A 23,144-nucleotide genomic window follows, 5' to 3' on the forward strand; every position below is an offset into this window, starting at 1 on the left:
GTACCCGCTACCCGCCGAGTAGCGGGTCGGGTTGAGGGTTTCCCGATACCCGCTATCCATTTCGACACCCCTAGTCGTACAGTTATTTTGGATCAGCAGATTGAATTCTAACTAGTCTCAATACTATATTTATCAGAAGGAAAATACATTCGGAGGAAAACTGGAAGGGGCTCTCATTCTACACTATAAACCAATACAACGTTACATAAATAGATGCTCAAATCTACATTTGATTCATATAAAGCCATACAAAGTTATTCAATTCGATTGAAGGAGATGGGATAAACACAAAGAAGAATGCCTTCCCACGTTTGACATACAAAGAAAAGACTGAGTAACACACCCTTAAACATCAAGAAGATATTGCTTCTGAAGTGACATTTCCTTCAGTGATCGGGCTAACCGACGGAAAACTTCAAGGCTGTTCCCTGTTTTGTCCTGTGAATCAACATTCAACGTCAGACCCAGAGTAACAGGAGGGAATTACATAACTAATTAAAAGTTACAATAGGTGAGCAAAGATGAGTTTAGATTGCAAGAGGCTTGGGTCTGGTTTTACGATTTTCTATCAGGATATAACTGATATTAATACTTGAACCATAATCACCAAAAAACAACAAAATTACTGAATTGAGAATTCACAAGGCAAAATATCAACTTAAGCAGCATACCTCACTCAGCGATTCAAGTCTCTCAAGAACTGAAACTAGTTCTCCACAAAGCGAAAGCATGTCCTCTTTATCATCCAGAGAGGAGTCATATGTGATTGCCTTCTGAGAGTGTCTATAATCATGAGCATTTGAACTGTATGTACACAGGAAAATGCATCAGCGGAACATAAATTAAATTAGAATCATCAAGAATTAAAAAAAGTGCTCTACCTATCTTGAAAATGAACAAGGATGATGTTCATCAAATTTTGTGATAGCAGAAGCAATAGCATGATAAGCTGACTCCTGTGTCCAACGATCCGGCACATACCCACCATTGCAATATACCTCCTGCCCACACGGGAAAAGAAATGAGGTGCATATACAGCTTTAAAAAAAGAAATATGGTACATATATATACACCATCTGACAGATCCACCATGACTAAGTCAACTAGCAATTTATAAGGAATAATTTGTAGATCATAAAAGATCAAGTAGATCTTGAAAATGAACCAAGGATGATGTTCGTTTTCTGCAGTTCCAATTCTAAACCATAGCAAGCAGAAAGTTCCCACAGCTTTATGATACACAAACATATACAGTTATTTGCTTGCTAAAAATCAGCTTCTCTGCTTTAAGGTGTTTTCTCACTCCCTCTCTCATTGTGTATGTGTGTGTTACTGTGAGCGTGTACAAGTGATAAATAGACAGAGAGAGAGGTACCTTTTTTGGATACTTTCAGAGGATGGAGAATAATCTTGGGATACATATAAATTGATGATTTCATCAACTTCTCGTCTTGATAACTCATTGATGTCTTTAATCTAGAAAAACAGAAATTACAAACCTTTTAATGTGACATATAAATAAACTAGGAGTATGAAACAAATATCACTCGATCATTCTGCAAACCTTGTTGAGCAACAAATATTTTTCCTCAGCAGCTTTTTCAAGTGCAGAAGCTAGGATACTAAGGAAAGTAGCTAGTAAAGCAAGTGTAGGCTGTTGGGATGCAGAAGCAGTAGCAACATCTGAAACCTAAAGGAATGCCGAGTAAAACATATTTCATCATTTTGAAAATCCAGATTTGAGAACAAAACCAAACTAATAGCAGATTATAAATTTACCCACCTGCAGCCTTAGAGACTTCTTTGTAACAAGAAAATAAAGGTAAGAGCTCAAACTAAAGGAGAGACGGGATATACTAACATCAGCTTTCTGCAAGTTCTGAAAAATCATGTCATATAAAGAAAATAAATAAATATCATAAAAACTCAAGATGTCTAGTTCTTTCATTCCTCCATCCATTAAATTACTAAAAGTAAGGGAAATCTAACTACCTCTGATCGCACAGATTGTATTGATGAGAAAATGTCACGAGAAAAGAGAGAACTCATCATTCCAAATAGCCCTTGAACTAATCCATATTTGTCACTCTCCTCGTATGGCCAAACCTTATAAAAGTCAACAGTTTATAGTTAGAGAAAAGCTCTTAACAAAAATTTACAACTGTTGAATCCTGAAAGCCAATAGAGAATAATTGAGCAAAAGATTTTAAATTTGTATGCTAGTAGTTAATTTGCATCTATTATACAAGAAATGCAACCTACTATCTGGACAAAATACATAAACACAGCAATCACATGCACCTTGTTGACATTGATCTTTACCTTGCTAAGTATACCCACAACGAGGTTGATTATTTCCATTGTAAGTTCATTGGCATCTGAAAGATCTTCCTGGAGGATTTGATCAAACAGTAGTTGATGACCTTTAATGAATTCTATGATTTCACGAACCACTTTATTCTTCACCTGTCATACACTAGAATTAAAAGGATGTACTTGGACAGTAAATCAAAGGACTGGAACAGCTAAAAGCAGTTGAAATACAATGCATATGTGATGACTGTTTTGGAATAAAAAGTTTTCATCAAGACAACATTGACCTTAAACATATAAATATACTAGTCATGGTAAGCTGCAACATGCACCAATAGGCCCAGGGATGCCGTTGTGTTAAATGCATTTAACTTTATCAAAATTAACAACATTGCGCCTCAGCGTAATTGGTTGATTGACAAAGGCATGCCACTAGCCACTTTTACAACAATATTTCCTTCGATACTAATTAATTTAATGTGTACTTGTTAAGAAAGCCCAGCCTGAATGCAGGACGTAGAAATTATATGAAATAGTTTGACCCAATTCTTAAGAGCGTAGAGGATGAAACTGTATAGTGCTTATCTTAAACGGTTATTTTGTATAATAGTACATAACAAGTCCATTTATAAAGATTTGTTGAGTTGTCTAACCTCAAGGAACTCAGACGTATCAACCAGTGAAGTTATCGAAAACAAAAATCTCAGCGTAGGAGCAATCACCATTCGCTGTTTATCAACATCAAAAGAATTCTTCCCAAACTTGTTGTCAAGGCGCCGAATATTTCCCTGATGCAGGTTAGTAATTTATTCAAAGCCAATTAAATAAGGCCTTCTGATGTACTGATGGGAAGGATAAGAGAAGACATGACATACCTTAACAGGAAGATGTAGAGCTCTGCAAGAAGCAATGTGCTGAAGAGATCCCATAGAAAATAAATGCTGAGAACCCAGTCGCCCGTATTTATGGCTTATTCTCAGAAGCAAAGAAAGTTCTGCTTCAAGAGTACAGAGGCGCTGCATAGAATCTAATGAAAACCCACCATCCTGAATAGTAGTAAGAATATAGAAGGAAGAAATGAGCTTAGAAAATTCATAGGCTGCAAATAGAACAGCAATACAAACATGGCATGCATATCACATATACAACTGCCTTGTACATGCACACTGTATAAAGTTAATACATCTGAAGTTCACTTGAAAAGCTAATATGGTTCTTAATTTTTTCATGTGGTTCTTAATTTTGAATAGGCACAAGCACTAGAAGTTCTTCTGAACTTATCTAAAACGAAACCAAAGAACATTGGCAGAAGCTATCAGCAAATATAGCAATTTAAATAAGCACATAATTGGTCGTGAAGTTTAAGACTCACTACCATTATAGTGGATGAGCAGAATTTAGAAAAAAATATGAGGTTTTGCATTATTAACATAGAAAATATAATATATACATATATATAAATGAAAAAGTAATGCTAATGATACGCAGTGCATTCATATCCTCAATCTTCTTTCTTCTTTGAGAGAAGGAACTTGCTGTTTATTCTTCAACAAAGAAAATATTCCAAGCACAACATATGTACTAAGGTTGTTCAAGTAATGAAAACTAAATTGCATGCCTAAAAGATAATAAGACAATATTAAGAGTTACATCAAAACAATATTATGCATATAGTTTTGGAAATGGAAAGGCTTAGGCTCCTTTACCTGACAAGAAAAATTACTTATGCTCGTGAAGCAACTCCTTAAGAAACCTCTAGTCTCAAGTTGGCTCAAGAAAAACTTATCATGATCTACACGGACGAGTGCATCCAGGACATACAATGATATAGTCCTTATGGATTCACTGCCTTGTGTAGCATCTTTTATAACCTATATACAAAAAAGAAAAAAGTAAATAAATAAATGATACAAATCAAAAGGACGAACAAGTAGGTAAAGGCTCACAAAATAAATAAAAAAAGCTCGCTCTGATTTTTCATTTACTTTTAAGAGGCGATTGGAGAGGAGACGACAATGTAAAAAACTTGCACCTTAAGAAAACTATCCATAGTAGCATTGAATATTAGCAATCTTTGGATAGAACAGAGTAATGGTCAGTTCACTCCTGCAACCCACCCAGACATAATACTTGTGTGTTCTCACTCACTTGTCTATTTATTTAATTAACAGCTTCATTGTGTGGAATCTTCCTAAATTTTGTATTCTTTGGTAATTTACCAGCTTTAGGCTATGTCTAAAAAATTGAGCCACTTGATAAGGGAATACTGTCCAATTGAACATAACAGACTCATACAATCTTGCAGATAGTAGAAGAAACTAACATTGTGAGAAATCATCGCAATTCAATATAGAAACATAATTCCATTATAAATAAACTGTTTAAACTCTATAATGTATCTGCTCCAACCATTATGAAGCAGCAGGTTTATACTCCATGCTCTAGAATGTTCTATCAGAACCATTAGAATGGTGTCGTAAATGACATAAACTATATTAAGCGATTCAAATTTGAAATCATGATAGTAAAACTTTCTTTTACACATGTTACATGTCCAGGAAAAATCAGGAGAAAGACGATATCGGATAGTCTACAATTAGAACTAAGTTTTTCTTCGGAATGTAGCATCAATTTCTTAAGAAAAACATGACATCATAATCTACACCAATTGTTGAGATCTTGAGGAATGATTAACTTATTAACAGAATCCTAATCTGCAGGGTCCCACATACAACATAAACCAAAGTTCATATTTCCTACTTATATAAGTAGTACACCTTCCTTAGTTATTGATCTTATTCTCCTGGCATTACACTATAGGTCACAGTTATATTTCATTAAAGGTATTAGACTGCGTTCTTTGATTTCAGCATCTCAGAGTGTAATGTGAAGGTAGGAAAAAACTAAACATTTTACCCTGCTTATGTTCATCAGCAACAAATGGTAAAACATTAATCAAATAACATGGAGAAAGTGAAGAGTGCAAATTTCAGAGAAGATATTTGTGATTATCCAACCAGATTAAGAATAGGCTGGCCTTCCTTTCTGAGGATTGAAAAGTTTGCATGAGCTAATTCAGCTTGATCTTTATCAATCTGTAAGAGATGTGCTCTGGTCAATAAAATGAAAGTGCTGGAAATAAATGTTTAAATTATGAATCTGAACCTTTTCAAGATCGAATTCTTCATCTTCTTGTCCATTTTCAGACAAGAACTGCAAAATTGTTGCCGGAACATCGGAATCAAGTATGTGCTGACAATACTGGAAATAGCTAAGAAGCAATGCATATTGGCTGGATTAAGAAATAACAAAACATATTCAAAACTTATTAGTTTTCACTTTTCATTTCTAGACATTGCAATGAGGAAGCAGTATATTCTCAGTCAGATGTCATTACCGCCTTCTCAGTGCTTCTGAAGATTCATGTCTAAGAATTGCCATGATTAGCTTGAATAAAATAGAGCGGCAAGCTCCATTAGATAATTGTTTGCTCATGATAATGTCAAGGCATGTGACGGTATCAGATGTTGAGTCACTAGAGAAGACAAATCTCTCATCACGCAGTTTTGCCATGCAAGTGAGACCAACCTTGAAAGATGCAACAAATCATCAATATACATTCAATATATACAGAAATAAGCTCGAAGAAGCTGATTTATTTGGTTTATAACCTGGGTTAATATCTGAGCCATCTTCAGGGAACAGTCAGGAGCACCAGAGAAGTTCAAGGTAGCATCTAGTAACCTGCTCATATGACTCTAGAGTGAGTACCAACACAAGCATACCTTAGTAGATAACAAAATGGCAGATATGGACCTACTTGAATAGTATATCAGATCGATTCTCAAGAAATGAGATCCTTTGGGATGCAGCTATCTGGAGGTAAACAAATAGGATCACAACCAAAAAATAAGGAAGACAATAAATAAATTTAAATAGAAAGGAGGCAATAAAAAAAATCAACTTCTTAAATCAAAACCAAAATTTTCATTTACCAACTTCCAGGCATCTTGTCACCTTAAAAGGCTAAGGATCAGCACCAAGAAAAAGAAAAATGGCAGGACTGATTTTATGCATATACAAAAGAAACAAAAAAGTTTCCCCCAACTTCCAGAGCAAACTCAATTTGTGAAAGATTCATGATTAAAGCGTATTGTAAGAAAGATATGCATAAAATGGAGCAAACCTCAACAATCTGCGACCAGCTTGTTGACATATGTAGCTGTGCAGCTTGTTCCTCAAGGTTCTTGTTGTATTTCCATCCCCATCTTAAAAGTTGTTGAATAGCTTCCCTTATTTCGTTCAACTCAGCTTCACCCTGAAAAGTACTTGACTGGGCATCGTACAAATTGAATTTCTGTCAAGAGAAAGTGTAATCAATTTATTAACTTCATTCAATGAAATCACAAGTAGACGAATCGAACATGAAGAGTGAGGAGGTGGGGACGAGAAAATACCTGCCATAGTCTATCTCTAAGAGATTCTAGGTCAATAAGGCGATCTCCACGTTCAGAACTGTAATAGACACTCCTTCCTGATGTAGTTGCGCTGGAGAGGATATCCTCAGCCTGCAAAGCATGTGACATTAGATAAAAGTAAATATACTACTGTAAAAATGATTTCACCTTACCAGGGATGAGTATTTTGCACTAGAAACAAACTGCGACGACTTCAAAGTGATATCAGGCGACTCAAACTGGACAACACCAAGCAACTCGAGCACCTATTATCCAAAATAAGGGTAAACCAACAAGTGTACACATTTTAGACAAGCACTGAATCCAAGTAATGAAGGAACTGATTACCTCACTATGTAATTTTCTATTAGTGAGATAAAACTGGAAGAACATACATCCAGAAAAAATTGCTTATCCTGACAAATATGATAGAAACACATTACCTTACTCTTACTAATGGGACCATTTGCTCCAATTTGTGAGTCATTATGAAGGATATAATTGGATCCATCGAGATCAATGCCATATTCCGCATGTCTTTGGCCAAACAACTCAGTGAGAATACTTTGGCAGGCTTCATGATGATTGCGATCTAGTATGTCTGCTGAGTGTAATTCTACAGATAAAAGCTTCAACAGCCAGGCTCTCTACAGGAGGCAAGAAGCAAAAATTAGCAAGGAAGCAATTACTTGTTCTGATGTCAAGGCTAGCACCATTTAGTAGGTTTTGATTCTACTTTATAACAAAGCAAAATAGAAGTGTTAAACTAGAAACCAATCAACCGTGCATTGGCAGCCGGGCACATGCACAAAAAGAAATAGAAATGAAATACGCATACACATTACAGATGAATATAAATATGGATTAGTCAGTAATAAAACCTGATGAAGTGAGCTGATTCGAAGCGCCTGGCTGCTCTTTGGAAGGGGAGCAACACCAATTGAACTCAGATGCTAGATTTTAGGACATATAATCAATATAATATTAGCCAAAGCCTCCTCGTTGACTTAATAAACAAATTTGAATAGATCATGGCAAAGGAATCACCTTAACAAAAAACTGGTACTTCTTGGTACACAGCAAATCCATAAGAGGTGCAGAAGTCAATGGATCCACGCAAAGTTCATAAAGGAGCTGCAGAAAAGTACTTAGCTTATGCTGACATAGGTACAAAGCAGATGGTTCTACAACATCCACATCATCGAATCATTGACAAATAGCATAAACATTTATTAACGCTCCTAACCTGAAAGCCAAACTCATGAAGCAAAGCATTGACACCTGGAATCAAAAGTTTGTCCAGAATTCCAAGAACGACCTTCAAACAACTATAAGACACAATAAAGCATGTTATATGTTTAACAAAGTAATGCAAAAGAAATTAAATCAATCTATAAAATAAGTGTAGTACTAGTGTATTTTTAGTGAAATAGCTTTAAAAAACCTGTACTGAAACTTTGGTTGAAGCAATGTCCTCTCAACCGGGCCATCAATGTCAAATTTAAGCAATAGATGAGTGATATTTGGAGCTGGTCTACTGATATTGTCGATAAGAAGCTGCATTCAGAACATTAAAGTTATGGACTCTCTAGATGGATCATAACAGATGCAGCAAAATATAAAGAGAATTAAAGCAAATTTAGCCAACTCTTTAAGTTTAAATAAACAGTGTTAAATTCTGATGTGATTCTCTTTCGTATAAGTGTTTAGTAAACAATGGCTATGTGCTTTGAGGCAATGAAACAAAGTAACCCTTAGTTTCTGACATTACTGCAAGCCAATTAGTGGTCAAGCATTAGTTGAAAACGATTTCATCAGGAGGTTGTGGGCGAGCAACTCAGTTTCAATTCAATCAATATTTCCTGCTTCTGTCCTTTCCAGGTATTATTTTCCTTGATGGGATTTATCCCATCAGCCTTCTTCGACAAGTGCTAGACAAGTCCAGGCCACCCCCATTAGTAGTTTGCAATGGTGGTTGTCGTAGCGAGTTTGTTAAAGGTCCCTGTTCCTTTTTCCACGGACGGTGTGTTTGGTTGTACTAGGATGCCTCATGTCCCTTCTCTTTGTTGTTCTTGGTTATATTTTTCTTCTCCCCTAGGCTTTGTTCTAGAAAACCTCCTTCTGTGATTGTGGTTATCCCATCGCATTCATCGGCTTTTCCCAAGTTGAGTTATTTCCATTGGGGTATGACAGAGTGTTGTTTTAAAAGTGTACATTTGATTTATTACTTAAACTAGTTTACCATCAAAAGAAAATATGCAAACAGAACTAACCAAGCTCAACTATTTAATGATTGCAAACTACATGTGTCCTATTCAGCTGCATGACCTAAAGTTTCCAACTATTATGAACACATTAAAGTTTCTATATACTACTCTATAGCCCCTTGATGAAATTCTTGCCTCTTTAAGTCTTTTTCCCGTTTAATTTGGTCCAGTTCATGACATGAAATATAATAGAGATTGGTGCTTTCAATATTGTTGACAAATAAGAATGCATAAAGGCTTTACTTGCATAAATATATTTTTAAAGGGGGGGCTTACTTGCATAATTAGGACACCAGGATCTGTACCACTGTCCTCAAATATTTGACACTCTTCAGACCGCATCTCTAAGCAGGCAGCATAATCCTCAATCAAGGTGCTAGCAGTACCAGATTTCAAGAGCAACTGGGAGAGCCCAACCATACGAGAACTGCATCCATTAAGATTAAAGACAAATAGTCATAATCAGCAAGTATTTTCACCTTAAGATTATGACTGCAGATGAAAATAAGGGAGATTGAGCAATTGCCTTAGAATACTCAATATTTTAATGGAGCATAGCTGAATCTGCGGCTGAAAATCATATCGAACGTATTCAAGTAAAGCTACAATTTGACTATGATCTTGAGAGAGAACGACATCCAAAGGCTGCATCAAAGAAACAATCAGGGATTTTTCCACTTAGTGCACTGGCTTATATTATAAAAGTGTCAGCGTGTACAGATGTTCAATAACATTAGGTTGAGCATTAAATGAAGATCACCAGTGGCACGCAACTGAGAGGATAATGAGAAAAGGAATATAAATTAATAGAAGCAAGAAAAGCTAATTAAGGTTAAGCATTCCGACAAGAAGAAAAAAAGAGTTGTAGATTTCCATTTCATTTCATTATTTGTTAGTGGAAGCGGGAACATTACTCCTGCAACCACTACTAGATGGTTTGATCTAGATATCTAGTTTTCTTTTACCTGACGTAGCTGAACCATACTGCTCCATTGAAAAGCATGAGTATATTTCAAAGGTAGGCTAAGACTGAAAGCTTCAGAAAGCCATGAAATAAGAGCTCCATGTCAGGAACTGAAAAAATCTCTTAATTGATTGCTCATAACTTAATCCAAGAAATCCTAATCTCAAAAATTAGGGGAAGGTTCTGATGGCGCCCTCATCAAATCAAGGAACTTTTATAAGGATGCTCACCATTAGAGCTTGAAATGATTCCTTTGGATTGACAAGCTTTTTCAGCACACTGCCTCAGTATATTGATGTAGTAGTGTAAATGCAGGGATATTTGTGAACTAACGGTAAAATGACTATAGAATTAAATGAGAGAAGAATTTACCTATTTAGAAATATTGAAATTGTTCAGAACCTCGATATCTGATCTAACATGTTTCCATCAAAATTATGAAATTAACTCATAAAAGAAAAACAGTTATTAAGAGTTGTCAAAAAGTGAAAAGAAGCAGTACTTTGCCCCATAGATCAACATTCAAATATAGCATTGAATAATGGGCAAAAACAAGATATAGCAATAAATACCTGATACAGGGGGCGCCAGAAGTCAGAAACACTTGAATCTTTTTCCATAACAAGAACCACAATTTCCAAACAAAGCAGGACAGCCTTTTCAAGGAGCTGCCCGTGAATCTGATTTGTACGTTCTGTGATTAGAAAATTCACTCCTTGTAAAACAATCCCCAATACATTCCGAAACAAGGTTTTCCCACTCATAAAATCCTGCATAATAACCAATAAAAAATTCATGAGAAACTTTTCAACCCCGTAAGAATAACAGAATATAATTTATCAGTTTTAATCATAAACCCAAGTTTTATTAGAAGTAATATTAAGAAAGGCAAGCACAAAAAGGAAAATGATATGCAGACAATACAAACACACAATCACCAAAATGAATAATGTATATTAATTTAGTGAGATGGTTAATACTCCCTCCATCCCCAAAGAATATGCACTTTGGGTTCGGCACGGGTTTTAATGCAAAATTGGTAAAGTAAGAGAGAGGTAGAGAGAAAGAGTAATTAAAGTATTGTTAAGAGGAGAATGGGTCCCACCTCATTAGAGAGAAAAGAGTTACCAAAATTAGAAAGTGCATATTCTTGTGGGACGGACTAAAAAGGAAAGAGTGCATATTCTTGTGGGACGGAGGGAGTAGTTCTTTTCCCATGCAGTGTGTAATTTAATTTCAAGCTTTAGCATTTACATAGTTCAATTTCTACAAATACAAATCTCACAAGCTTTGGGTTCTTTCAAAACAAGGATCTCCAAGAATTTACTATAGTCGACATGAGAGAATATGAAAAGCAGACAATACAAAAACACGATCACCCAAACAAAATGACAGAAGCTATCGTTTTTAATAATGTAACAGCATCCTTGTCAGCGAGAGGATAATAATCTAATACCACTCACACACCTACATAAGTTACAGATTGGTGAATATGCATCAGAAGAAGAAAGAGCTTTAAAACTCTTTTAGCATTGCAAATGTTAAGATACTTGTTCCTGGTCCTTCATATAAAGCTGTTTGCCAAATGTACTAACTCTTTAAAAAAGCAAAAAAAAATCAGATTTATCATAAGAAAAATAAAAGCAGACTGGCAAAACTGAATGGAAACATCAGCAATTCAACAAAAGCACCTACAGATGATCAGAAAACAAGCAAAAAGCTAATACCTTCATAATTTCAACAACTGGAAGCTGCATATGAATTGGATAAGACTGTCGCCCCGATGAATTTTGAGATTCGTCAACAAAAGCATCACTATCTTCTTCTCCTACATCATACATGCTCAACATCCTACACATGACAACATTTGCAGAATGGCATTACAAAAATAACATTCTGAAACTAAAGTAGAGATATTATAGCTAGAAGTTAAAAACACATATAAAGAATCAGATATCAAAAATAAATTTTAGTGAGGCTGCTTAATCCAGGAATTGATCGAACTCACATCTGAAAATGCTTAAGACAAGCTATAACTAGTTGCCACTTCTCAGAAGGATCTGCATAGGCTCTCTGTGGGAATGGGCTATATACATGATCATATACAAATCTGAAGATGCCAATGAATCTGGTAAAACAAACGATAAAAATGTTAACAAGAATTTTACAAGTTTTACTATAATAAATTTTGGACTATGAATACCTATGACCTCTATCACTGACATCCTGTTCGTCAGAAACAAGAGTATTTAATAGATTGATGAAGGAGATAGTGGAAGGATATTGCTCTCTTCGAGCTTCAATTTCATTCAGCTCAAATCTCATATCATACACCTGCAACGAAAAAAGTAACAAGACTGCAAATCAGATAAGATAGCAATTAAAATGAGAAAGTAAAGGAAGATTGATTTGAGTTCGTATGCATTGACCACCTGAGTTTCACATACGATTTCAAACGAAAGACTATACTATCGAATAGCTTAAGGGTATCAAATCAATCCATTGATTAAATTTTGGTCATGAGAATGTGATACCCAAGAAAATATTGGGTAAGTTCTATTATTGAAAGAGATTATATAAATTTATGGGTAATATAAGCAGAGAGGCAAAGTAACTCACCTGTGTCTCCATAGTTTGTCCAGTGTATCCAGCATTGGGTGCAACAACAACAGGTAAGTCATACTGCTCCAAGAACCTCCAAATTGTTTCTTTCATAATAGGAGATACATGAACAAATGTAGCAATGGCATTGCGCAAAGCACCCTATAAATACATGCAGAAGACATTCAGGAATCTTAACTTGCTGGAGGAATAGCATTAAAAGGTGAGAAAAACTCTAAAATTGTGAGAAGAACCTTGAGATAAGGAGGAACATTCTCATAACTGAGGAGTTTGAACAGTGGCTCGATATCAGTAAACCAGTTCTTCCTTTCACTGGGATTTCCATTTTCCACAACCTATATCACAGGGAAAGGATAATAAGCAAAAAACAAGTAAAACCTTCAGTTTTTATTTACAAAGTATAAACATGGGTTTGGGAAGAAAAAAAAATAAACAGTTCACAAATCTCGTAAAAGATAAATCAGTCCATAAACACAACCAAAAGCTTCTTCAATAACAACATAATATCTTTGGTCGATCATAAAATAGGGCCTGTTACAGTTTCAGTCATCTGAGAGTCTGAGACTGCTTCCTGGAGTTCTGATAGTGTTATTAAGCTACTTGGGAAAAAGATAGCAGCATGGAAATTTGCTATTGGAAAAGAAGAAAAAATTATCTATTGGACTGAATGGAAGGAGCCAGAAGTGGACAGGACATCCAGAGGAAAAACTAACAAAGAGAAGGCTATAATTAAAACAGAGCTAATATCTCCATTCTTTAAACATGTATGACCAATTTCATCATAGTTTAGAAAGCATGAGATAATCCCAAACTTAATCCTATCCCAACACTGATACAGGTTCCTTCCTTATGTTAAAACATCTTTTCTTCCCCTCAACAACCAAATAGATCAAGAAAAATATAACCCTAATGATGTACAACAGTACAAGCTAAAAATCATTTAGTCCATAAAGGTAAATGCAATTGGAAAATTATTGATGTTCAACTGGTAAGTGGTCAAGACAATTGAGTTTGAATAAAGTGTATAAATCTTCACCTTTTTCAGAACACTCAAATACGCAACTAGTGCTTTGGAATCGCCTTCTTGAAACTCTGGCAATACTGCCCCAGGTGTCTGAAAAGACTGCTTAAACTTTTCCTCGTAAATAGACAAACAGTCGAATAAAGTACTCCACCCAATAGAGCGAAATATTTTCCCCTGAAGCAACTCAAAAACTTTGGAAGCGCCCTCTGGAGTACAAGCCTAAAAAAGAAGGCAACACTAACCGAGTAAAGAATGGAAATGAAATTACTGTAACTTTATTATTATTTTTAGCAAAAAAGTGGACAGGGAACATACCAAGGAACTTAGCATGTTCAAGAACGCCACGAGCGTTTGAGAATTGGTATGATCCTCACCAGAAAACTTAACAAATGTCCAAATAACATCATTACCAGAGAGTAATTCAGGTTCCTTCTGCAGAAAGTTGTAGCACAGTTAAAACAGTCGGATTTTGAAATAACACCATCAAAGCGAAACATCTTAAATGACTAAACTAGTAAACTAATTATTGATCTTGCTAGCAACATGAAAACATAATCTACATGAAGTCAAAAATATTTAGTACCAGATACAGGAAAAAGTATTTGAGACTAATTATCAGTTGAGAATAGATATATAGGATGTTAGAGACACTTGAGAGCCTAAAAGACTAAACATCAACCGTACAAATATGAACTTAGGTGGAATACAAATCAAAATAATGCAAACCAATTCAAGAACCTTGAAAGCCATGTTCATGACTGTGTTCAATACATAATTACTCAACCAGAAAACCCAGGTAGCTTAGTTCAATTAATTAGTTATATACATAAAGATCAGAACCACATCAATATCAAAGATGATACATAACTCTTTGGACTTGTTTGCTTCGGTTGAAATGGGTTGATGGACTACTATACTATAGGATAGTCATTCATTCACTTTGACAGATGACACTAGGGAGGATAACTTGAAGTTAGATACTACTATCTAAGAAACCGATAGACTATTTGGTTCATGTGAATCTTCTGGAGTGAGTTGTGACTCGCATAATCCAAAACAAACAATGACAGCATTTCTTTGAAAAGGAAAGTGAAATCACTTAGTTGGTCCTGAAGATTCCTTTTTTGGCAGCTGAAAAATTATACAGTGGGTCTACATGCACTGCACCAAGGACTGGAAGCAACATGAGGAATTAGAGGAAGTCCACAATACTTTATTCTTGCATAAACAAAATACTACTAGTTAGAATAAGTCTGGTTCAGTCTTAATGGCCGATGGCTTGAGCAATAAATTAGGACATGCAACATGCATCAGGATAGACGAGGAAGATTCTGCTTGAGAAATCGGGGATGGTGCTCTGTACAAGATCTGTTTTCGATGCCCTATCTAGTTATTATAGAATAAAAGTTGGGCACGAGCTCAACCAAACCAATGCACACGCAGGTTATCATCAAATCCACAGTTCAGCCAAGAATGTGCCAAAAACAACCTTCTGCCCTCACTAGAGGAATTATGAATTCTAGACTTCTAGTCATGTTCACCCTGATGAACAGCCTGACCACCTTTTAAGCAACCATGAGCTACTTATTTCAGCCATTTTTATCAAAGTTTCTCATTGTCCTCTTGTGCAGTTAAGCTGGGTGGGAAGTTTTCCAATGAACTATTGTCATTTTGTATTTTGTTAATTCTATTACTCAAAGCAAATAATATACTTTTGTTTGTTCATTGCTTGGTTTAATAGTATTATTTCCATCACAAACATAATTACCAAATTTGCATGTGCAGTAAGGAGAGGAGCAAGAATGTACACCTGATATATTTCACTGACAAACTCTAAAAGAGAGACAAAAGGTTGTGATGCAATTTCAGAAGTTTCTTGGGGATGGGCACCGCTTTCTATCATCTGGTTATGAGTGCCAGCAGCACGGTATGGACTCAGCATGGCCATAGCCTTCTCTTTTGTTTCTTTGACCTGTTAGAATAAATTAGCATCAAAGTACAAATTCCAAAATTATCATAGGAAGAGAAAGACATAAATTTGCACTTGGCAAACTAAGAACCCTTCATAGTCCAAGGTAATTTCAAATTCTATTTTAAAAGTTAACGAATCTAACAAAACATAATACAATGAACCTTGTCCCTGGCAAGTGGATGTGAAAGAAAGCATGTCATTAGCTTGTGAAGATAAGCATTGTAGACATAGACCATATCCTCATCATCATTCTGTAGAAAGAGACAAAATTTAAGTTGATGGCAAGCTCAAGAAAGAGAGAGGCGGCATAAAAAGAATCAGGCAGGTACTCTAAGTCAAAAAAATATTTTAATATCATTCTTTATCGAGTACTGGCAATCTTCATATTCAGAGGGATAATATAGTATAAGCCATAACGAAAGAAGTGAGGACAAATATACAGATGAAAACACAGCAGAAAGAAACACAAATGCAGAGGAACATATAAGCAGAGGGGAATACAATTTCATGCGGGCAAGGGAGCATAAGGGAGCCCAGCGCTAAACAACAATAATATTCACTTACTTCTGACTTACAAGAAACATCTACCAAACTACTCCACACACAAAGACAGTATAGAAAAGACTCAAGTAAATATCAATCGGTTTTGTAGTGTCTGATTAAGAATGGAAAAACATTGTTGGAGCAATTCATAATCAAACCAAATATGCCATACTGCCTAAATACCAACTAAAACTATTGTCCACCCATTTCATATAATATGCACATATTGAAGTACTTAATTACACTAAAAACATTACTCAAAACAAACAACAAAGCACGGGCACCCAAAGGCCATAACTCCAGAATGACAACTGTAAAGACCCTCAAAGATGAGCTACACCACATGTGGCTCATTGCACACAAGTCATAACTACATACAATTAGGCCTTGAAAAGATGGCTCTACAAACATGTAAAATACGGAATCAAAGACAAAGAAAAAGGAAATGAGAAACGAAAATCATATTCCTGTTGGCATTGCTTAAAATAGATTTAGAATTGAGATGATATAAAACCCTAGCCACTAGTAAAAAAACATATATACAGCAACGACTTAGGAGCTAGCGACTATTTAACATCAAACTTAAATGATTAAAAGGAGATTCTGACATGCATACAGTAAATCAACCAGAAAAAACACAGTGATGCACCAATCCACATTTGAATACCATTTTACAAGATTAGGAAGATTGTCTTTCTATGAAGAGGAATCCATATGCAATTCTAATCTTCACCAAAAGGATTTCATAAATGATCCAGTTATTGCTACATAGCAACACAAAAAGTCACCAACCTGATAAGCTGCAGATCTGAGAACCTTATCGAGCCAAAATTGGAAGACATTATTGGCAAAAATAACTTCCAAGCATGAGAAAATACTTTTCATATCATTGGAAGGAGTACTAGTTGTTATCTCTTTCATATCATTTCCATCTTGCACCAACATCAAATGTACAGCCCATGCAAACCTTACACAATTAACAAAACCTTCAACTAAAGGATCATTTCCCGTAGCCATCACCTGAAGGAACCATTAGATCAAGTAAGAATCATATAACACGCAGATAGATATCAATAAAGTAGGTTAATAATCTTACAATCTCATTAAAACCATGCCTAAATGAAGCATCGTGAGATAAGACTGACACTTTGTCAGGTGTTGCACTCAAAGCATCTGATATGAAAGCAATGACAATAGAGAATAGAAGGCTGTATATTATCTGCATAGAAAAAGAATAGAACTCTATATCTCCAGTAACAAAACAAAAATGAACAAAATAATCATAGGAGACTCGTTACAGAGCCTTATAACCATAAAGTTATTTCAGACCTGATGCTTCATGGTATCTGTGGCCCCAGTGTATTCCATAGCACATTCTCTTAAAGCGAAAAGTATATCTTTAACATCTTCAGTGCCTGCATGTAGCAAATGCAGTCTTATCATTCACTCTTGAAAAGCTCTCCTCTTATTCATGTTTGGATGACATGACTTAAATAACTTCATAGCCAAAGGCATGAACCGGAGACTATCTAAGATATGGGGTTAATATTACTTGGAAATAATGAGACTTAAGAGTACTGAGCAAGGGATGCACTTTAGAGGCATGCAATAACCGATTAAGTATGTCATATGTTTTGCAAGAACTGCAAGTTGTGCAGAGCGTGTGAGAGTAGGGGATATACATTAGAGGCGTGCAAAAAGAGATTAAGCATGTCATATAATTTGCAAGAACTGCAAATCCCTTTGATTGTATAGTATGTGAAAATACACAATGCTAAAAACATTCTCTCGTTTTTCTATTGCAAAATAAAATGAGTATTTTCATACGAGAATTTTGAACCATTGACTATTGACTCCTTGGAATTCATGAATGATTCTGGGATTTGAATTTCAAATTGTGTTTTCCTAATGACAACATACAAATTGAAGCAGAACTAATCAGTATTTATTTTTCAATTAAAAAAGATTTAAGCGATTAAGCATGTCATATAATTTGTAAGAACTGCAAGTTTTGCAGAGCGTGTTCTATCGTCATACAAATTTGCACTTACGCTGCAGCTGAAAAAGATTTTAAACATTGTAATCAAAATCACAATAGCAGCTTAAAAGTAGTTTCAGCAGAAGATATCCTTCTCAGGCTTACTTGCACGCTCAACCAAAATTGAAAGAACAAGGCAATGACCAAGAATGAGCCTTTCCCTAGAAATTACAGCTTTTCTCTCCACCAAAGCACCCCTCGAGTCAAGAATGTAGCTCTCAGAATTGGGGCCTCCTACACCTGTAGGGTCTTCTCTTTTCAGTTCCTACTTAAGAGAAAATCATGTGATGAACCTAATGTATTCAATACTGAAGAAGGAGATAGGGACAGGGAAAGAGATAGTGACAAGCAAGAATACAACAAGAACAGGGAAAATGTAGGCGTCCCATCAGGAAACACAACATAGAAGAAAAAACTGCACATACATCATCTTTTCATGGATCTACTGGTAATATAAAACCTTTCAGATCATCCAAATCTACATTAACAAGTAACTGCATTATTGCATTATTCTGTGTAAAATCTGGGTAACGAAGAAATAGTAGAAGAGATAAGATCGCAAAAGCCTATAACTGCAGATCTTTCACTGCTGGCTTGCAAGGAACTTAAGAACAATAAACTCAAATAGGCTGACTTGCATTTCAATCGGTTCCATAAATTGATCCTTCACTGAAGTAAGCTCTAGGTTTAAAGTATTACACCAAGAAAAAATAAAATCTAATGGGTTTCACTTGCATGTCAATCAGACATACTGGCCGTATTACATTTTGCTATATAAATCTCTCCATAATCCATATATGTGCACCTTTTTTCCACACCTATGTTTAGTTCTTATATTGAGCCACTTAACATTCTGATTGAAGATCTGTATCCTAATTCCTACATAAACTACTAAGCACCAAAAAGCATACCTTGTTCCATCTACATCATATCAATTTTAGAGGAGAGCTGAGGACAGAGTACGCACTGCCAGATTGGGATTCGCTTAAAGTTGAATGTTATTAATTTAATCATTAATTGTTTACATGCAGGTCCTTAATGTGCAAGTGCGTGCAACATCCTAAACAATTTTTTCTAACACAGTAAATTTTCAAATTTGAGAATTTGAGAATCTAAACAGACTATATGAGCAAAAGGGCTTGAAATCAAAATTAATAATCAAAATGACCAAATACTGATAGAATACACAGAGAGAAATTACTTCATCTGATGAATAAATCTTTGGAAAAGAAGATTACACCTTTATGAGTGAAATAAACCGCTTTCTAAGTCCAGAAGCAATGAGATCTTCTAAATAACTTTGAATTTCTGCAACAAGATCAGCTTCAAGACCCTCGAGACCCTGATCAAGAACAGTAGCCTGCACAAAGCAAACAGTAATAGCAATTAAGAACACAACAAAAGTATTACTAGGGATGCGAGAAAGAATAAACAATACCCTCAATAGCATGTAAAGTGATGTAAGTAGATCTCTTCTCTCCATATACCAAAGTCCTACACCAAGACGATAAATATCTAATGGGTCACGACCTAGCAATCCCCACTGCAAGAAAACAAAAGATAATGATTTAAAGCAACAAGGAAGCGCAGAGATGCTATATGCTATTCAAAATAGTACTATGATAACAAATATATTACCGTGACCTCTTTATTCAAATAAATTTAACAATTTTCTCATCTGTGATCTGATCTTTCTTCGTTTTTCCTTTTTTTCATTGTTTCCGGTTATAGGCTTGCTTCACCATAATTTGAACTTGATATAACTAATAACGATTTTAAAAATCCAGTTCTAGGCAACACAGCATTATTTTCTTGTGAACATCTACGGACAAGAAAATCAGATGTTACCTCTTGATTGGAAGACACTAGCAAGCGCACGCATTCTATTTCATTGAGATGGAGATCGTCGCTCATCTTTAAAGCCTGAAGATCATAAACAAGTAATTATTTGAAAGGCAGACTGAAGTGTAACACTTAGACACAATCATACATCAACACGGTTTTGCAAATAAAAGAGAAAATAAGAGCATGTAGGTTAAAAAAAAATGGATTACTGTCACAGTTACAAAAATCAGCTAATCAACCAATTAGGATTTAAGTTTGCTATTAAGCATCAATGCAAAATGTGAAAGATCAGTAGATGGTAGTATAAGCAGCATATTATAACATCTCTTGGCTTAATGGATAAGCAATCAGCTTCCATTATCTCTTTTTGATCCCTAATAATTTATAATTCCAGAAAGTGCAACAAGTTACAGCTAAAAAAAGGTAGAAATGACTAAGGGGTGCAGATTTTTTATCTCATCCAAAATAAGGGGAAAGCTATTATCCTGCATCTTGTTATCTAAGAAATGTTTGAGGATCAGATGCTGAATTACAGTTACTGTAACCAAAGCCAAACATAAGCATTTGCAATATATTTAAACATTAAGAGTTGCAACGTCATGTTATGCAACACTCTAATACCTGTAGTCACATTTTTCAAAATACCATTTAAACCACATTCTGCTGGTAGTAAAATATGGGAATGCGTGACAAGCACATTATCCTTTAAGAAAGGATGTTTTTAGTTATATTGTGAGGCAGATCATAAACACATGCGAACTTGAAGGTTAGTAACAAAAAAAGGCTGTGTTGCATTGTAAAGCCATGAAAAGATTGTGATATATTAAGGCAATAAACCCTAAGTTTAATATATCTCAGAGCTTTATTAAATCATATTCTGACATCAATATTTTCTACATCTAAGAATTCATCTACAAGTGAGAAATATAAGCTTATTAGCATAAAACTAAATCCATAATGGAGAGTCAAAAGAAACATCTTCACGAGATAATATGACACTATAGCTATGGACTTCCATTTCTTGCTAAATAAATCAAGCTTCTAATGAATGTTAGTTTAATAACTACTTGTCTTCATTAACCTCAATGATTCACTTATTCATCCTTGTTTATTCATCAAATTCCTCAATCTCCTCAAGGTGGTCAGTATGTTTATTCCAATCCAAAAGTAAAGATTCATAACTTTTGATTAAGATAAAAGGAAGGTGGAAACTAACTATCTGAACATCTTGATCATCGAGAGAGATTGGCGGGGAATCCGGCAGTCTCACTTCTTTGGACTGGACTTGAGCTCTGTCTGACGCTTTTGGAGCCTACAAATTGTGAAATTTCATAAATCGTATTAAAAGATACAGGAGCTGCTGCCAGATAGACAGATGTATGGAAATCTTGCCGCTGTTGTATGCTCCTAAACCAACTTCTAAGGGCCCGGCATTTTGTTTAGAAAACTCATAAGATGTTTCTACGCATCAAGAACAACCCTAAAATCAGGTACCATAACTGGACATTTGATTCATGAAATTGTAGGAAGTAAAATGACGATTTTTGAATCTCAAATTCTCGCAATTCAATTAGCATATGCTAACCTAGTAGAAATGAGAGAATTGAAACATATGAAGTAAGAAGGTACCGGGTAGGAGAGTAGAGATTTGAGGGAAGGGAGCGAGAGGCGGATGGCGTGCATCAGCTCGACCCTCTGGGCAGCCGGAGGCGGAGTCCGCGCCAGCAGCGCCGCTTCGATTGCTGACAAGAGCTGCTTGGCAGAAACCATTGCTGAAGGATGAAGAGATTTCTGCTGCGTTGGGGTGAAGGGAATGCGAGGCGAGGAGCAGCAAGAGAAGAGGGGTAATTAAGGGCGGGAAAAGCCCTAATTCAGGGTTTTAGAATGACTGCGATCTCGCACCACTCTCGCTCTTCTCATATTAATATTCAGAATTTTAAATTACAACTCCGTTTTTTAATTTCTTTTTTTTCAGTTTCATATATTCAAATTATGATATTTTTAAATCATTTTTTTGTTTTTGCTTAATGAAAAATTAAAGAATATGTATTGTACTATAAAATTGAACAAAAAAGGATACAAATGTTGAAAGTTGAATTTATTGTTAAAATAAAATCTAACATACACCTATCAATCATTTTTTTTTCTCTGCTATTAACATCTTCTTCCTTATTTTGAAAACAAAATTGAAAGAGGAGTATATTGCTCATGTTGCCCACTGCTTGTGCCTATATAAATTGTGACTATAAAAAATGTATTTATTATTAAAATGACTTAATTATTTTCCTAAAGCTCCATTTAAAATGTTTAGTGACATTTTGTTACTTCGATCCATGTTACTATAATTACTGGTATTATGAGTTATCGATGATTGATGAAAAGTTATACTTACACTGTAAATATCAATATGAATTGAGTGGCTCGTTCAATCCTCAATATCAAATAGGTTATGACATGTTTATGTTTATTATTGTGTGATGTGGAGTAGTATATATATGTTTGAATGTCTATATTAAATAATTCGATAAAAATAAATCATATTTGGATGATTCAATACGCATAAAAGTAGATGTAGAGTTTATCAATTACAAACATCTCGAACATGTATTACAGTGACACCGCACGACGAAGGAAAGAGGAGAAGGCACACAGAGAAAAGACAGCATTGAGGAATGTTCGTCCGAGATGGAGAATCACTACAGTGACGTCGCACAGCCGTTGAGGAGAGGGAGAGAGAATGCCGATGAAAAGGAAGTCACTGAGACCAACAATAAGACACATGAGAATAAGGTGAAACAATCAAGGAATTGCTCAGTAGAAGGGGAGAGGAAGTACCCTCCGGACAATTCATCTCTTCCTCTTTTTCTCCACCACCTTTTCATTCTCCTTCTTACTGGCTGAAAAGTGTCTTCTTTCTGCTTCTTAATTTATCTTTTTGTTTCTTTTATCGTTGTGGCTTGCTCAAGTTGGATTGTCGAACTGGTCCGGCTAGCCAATTGTACGCCCCTTCTACCTGTGAGAACAGGTTAGTGGATCTAGTAAAGATTCGGCCTGATCAAGTCGACCTACTCCTACTCGAGTGAGATGAAAAGAAGAGTG

At 35.4% G+C, this 23,144-nt stretch overlaps 1 protein-coding gene across 2 annotated transcripts; it reads right to left on the reverse strand.

The window, feature by feature from the left end:
• Nucleotides 1-159: 159 nt before the first annotated feature.
• On the reverse strand, nt 160-21,923 carry LOC125213337 (nuclear pore complex protein NUP205). 2 transcript variants are annotated; one of them, XM_048113827.1, is made up of 45 exons: nt 21,675-21,923; nt 21,262-21,357; nt 20,049-20,123; nt 19,639-19,743; nt 19,441-19,560; nt 18,306-18,465; nt 17,492-17,577; nt 17,259-17,381; nt 16,955-17,182; nt 15,781-15,870; nt 15,458-15,619; nt 13,963-14,079; nt 13,660-13,866; nt 12,857-12,958; nt 12,621-12,764; nt 12,205-12,335; nt 12,010-12,129; nt 11,729-11,852; nt 10,574-10,771; nt 9,564-9,682; nt 9,314-9,464; nt 8,215-8,327; nt 8,017-8,098; nt 7,818-7,904; nt 7,652-7,723; nt 7,214-7,417; nt 6,944-7,036; nt 6,771-6,881; nt 6,500-6,670; nt 6,134-6,189; nt 5,985-6,057; nt 5,711-5,901; nt 5,479-5,605; nt 5,331-5,408; nt 4,020-4,184; nt 3,189-3,359; nt 2,967-3,101; nt 2,323-2,466; nt 1,993-2,106; nt 1,784-1,870; nt 1,565-1,690; nt 1,376-1,476; nt 882-1,001; nt 672-804; nt 160-438 (listed from the first exon to the last, which is right to left on the reverse strand). In XM_048113827.1, the coding sequence occupies exons 1-45, from the start codon at nt 21,813-21,815 to the stop codon at nt 346-348; spliced, it is 5,646 nt and encodes a 1,881-aa protein (XP_047969784.1). In that variant the 5' UTR covers nt 21,816-21,923; the 3' UTR covers nt 160-345. The 2 variants fall into 2 exon arrangements, with proteins under 2 accessions (XP_047969784.1, XP_047969783.1); XM_048113826.1 differs by having other exon boundaries at nt 1,784-1,879.
• Nucleotides 21,924-23,144: the final 1,221 nt, after the last annotated feature.

The sequence above is a fragment of the Salvia hispanica genome, chromosome 3 (genome assembly GCF_023119035.1).
Source record: "Salvia hispanica cultivar TCC Black 2014 chromosome 3, UniMelb_Shisp_WGS_1.0, whole genome shotgun sequence".
Taxonomy (NCBI): Eukaryota; Viridiplantae; Streptophyta; class Magnoliopsida; order Lamiales; family Lamiaceae; genus Salvia; species Salvia hispanica.

Excerpts from the sequence above, each read along its gene's own strand:
- LOC125213337 (XM_048113826.1), bottom strand. The coding sequence starts at position 21,815 with ATGGTTTCTGCCAAGCAGCTCTTGTCAGCAATCGAAGCGGCGCTGCTG. Across the intron at positions 21,358-21,674 it reads AATCTCTACTCTCCTACCCG|GCTCCAAAAGCGTCAGACAG; the intron begins GTACCTTCTTAC and ends CACAATTTGTAG. Across the intron at positions 7,905-8,016 it reads TTCATGAGTTTGGCTTTCAG|CTCCTTTATGAACTTTGCGT; the intron begins GTTAGGAGCGTT and ends ACTTTTCTGCAG.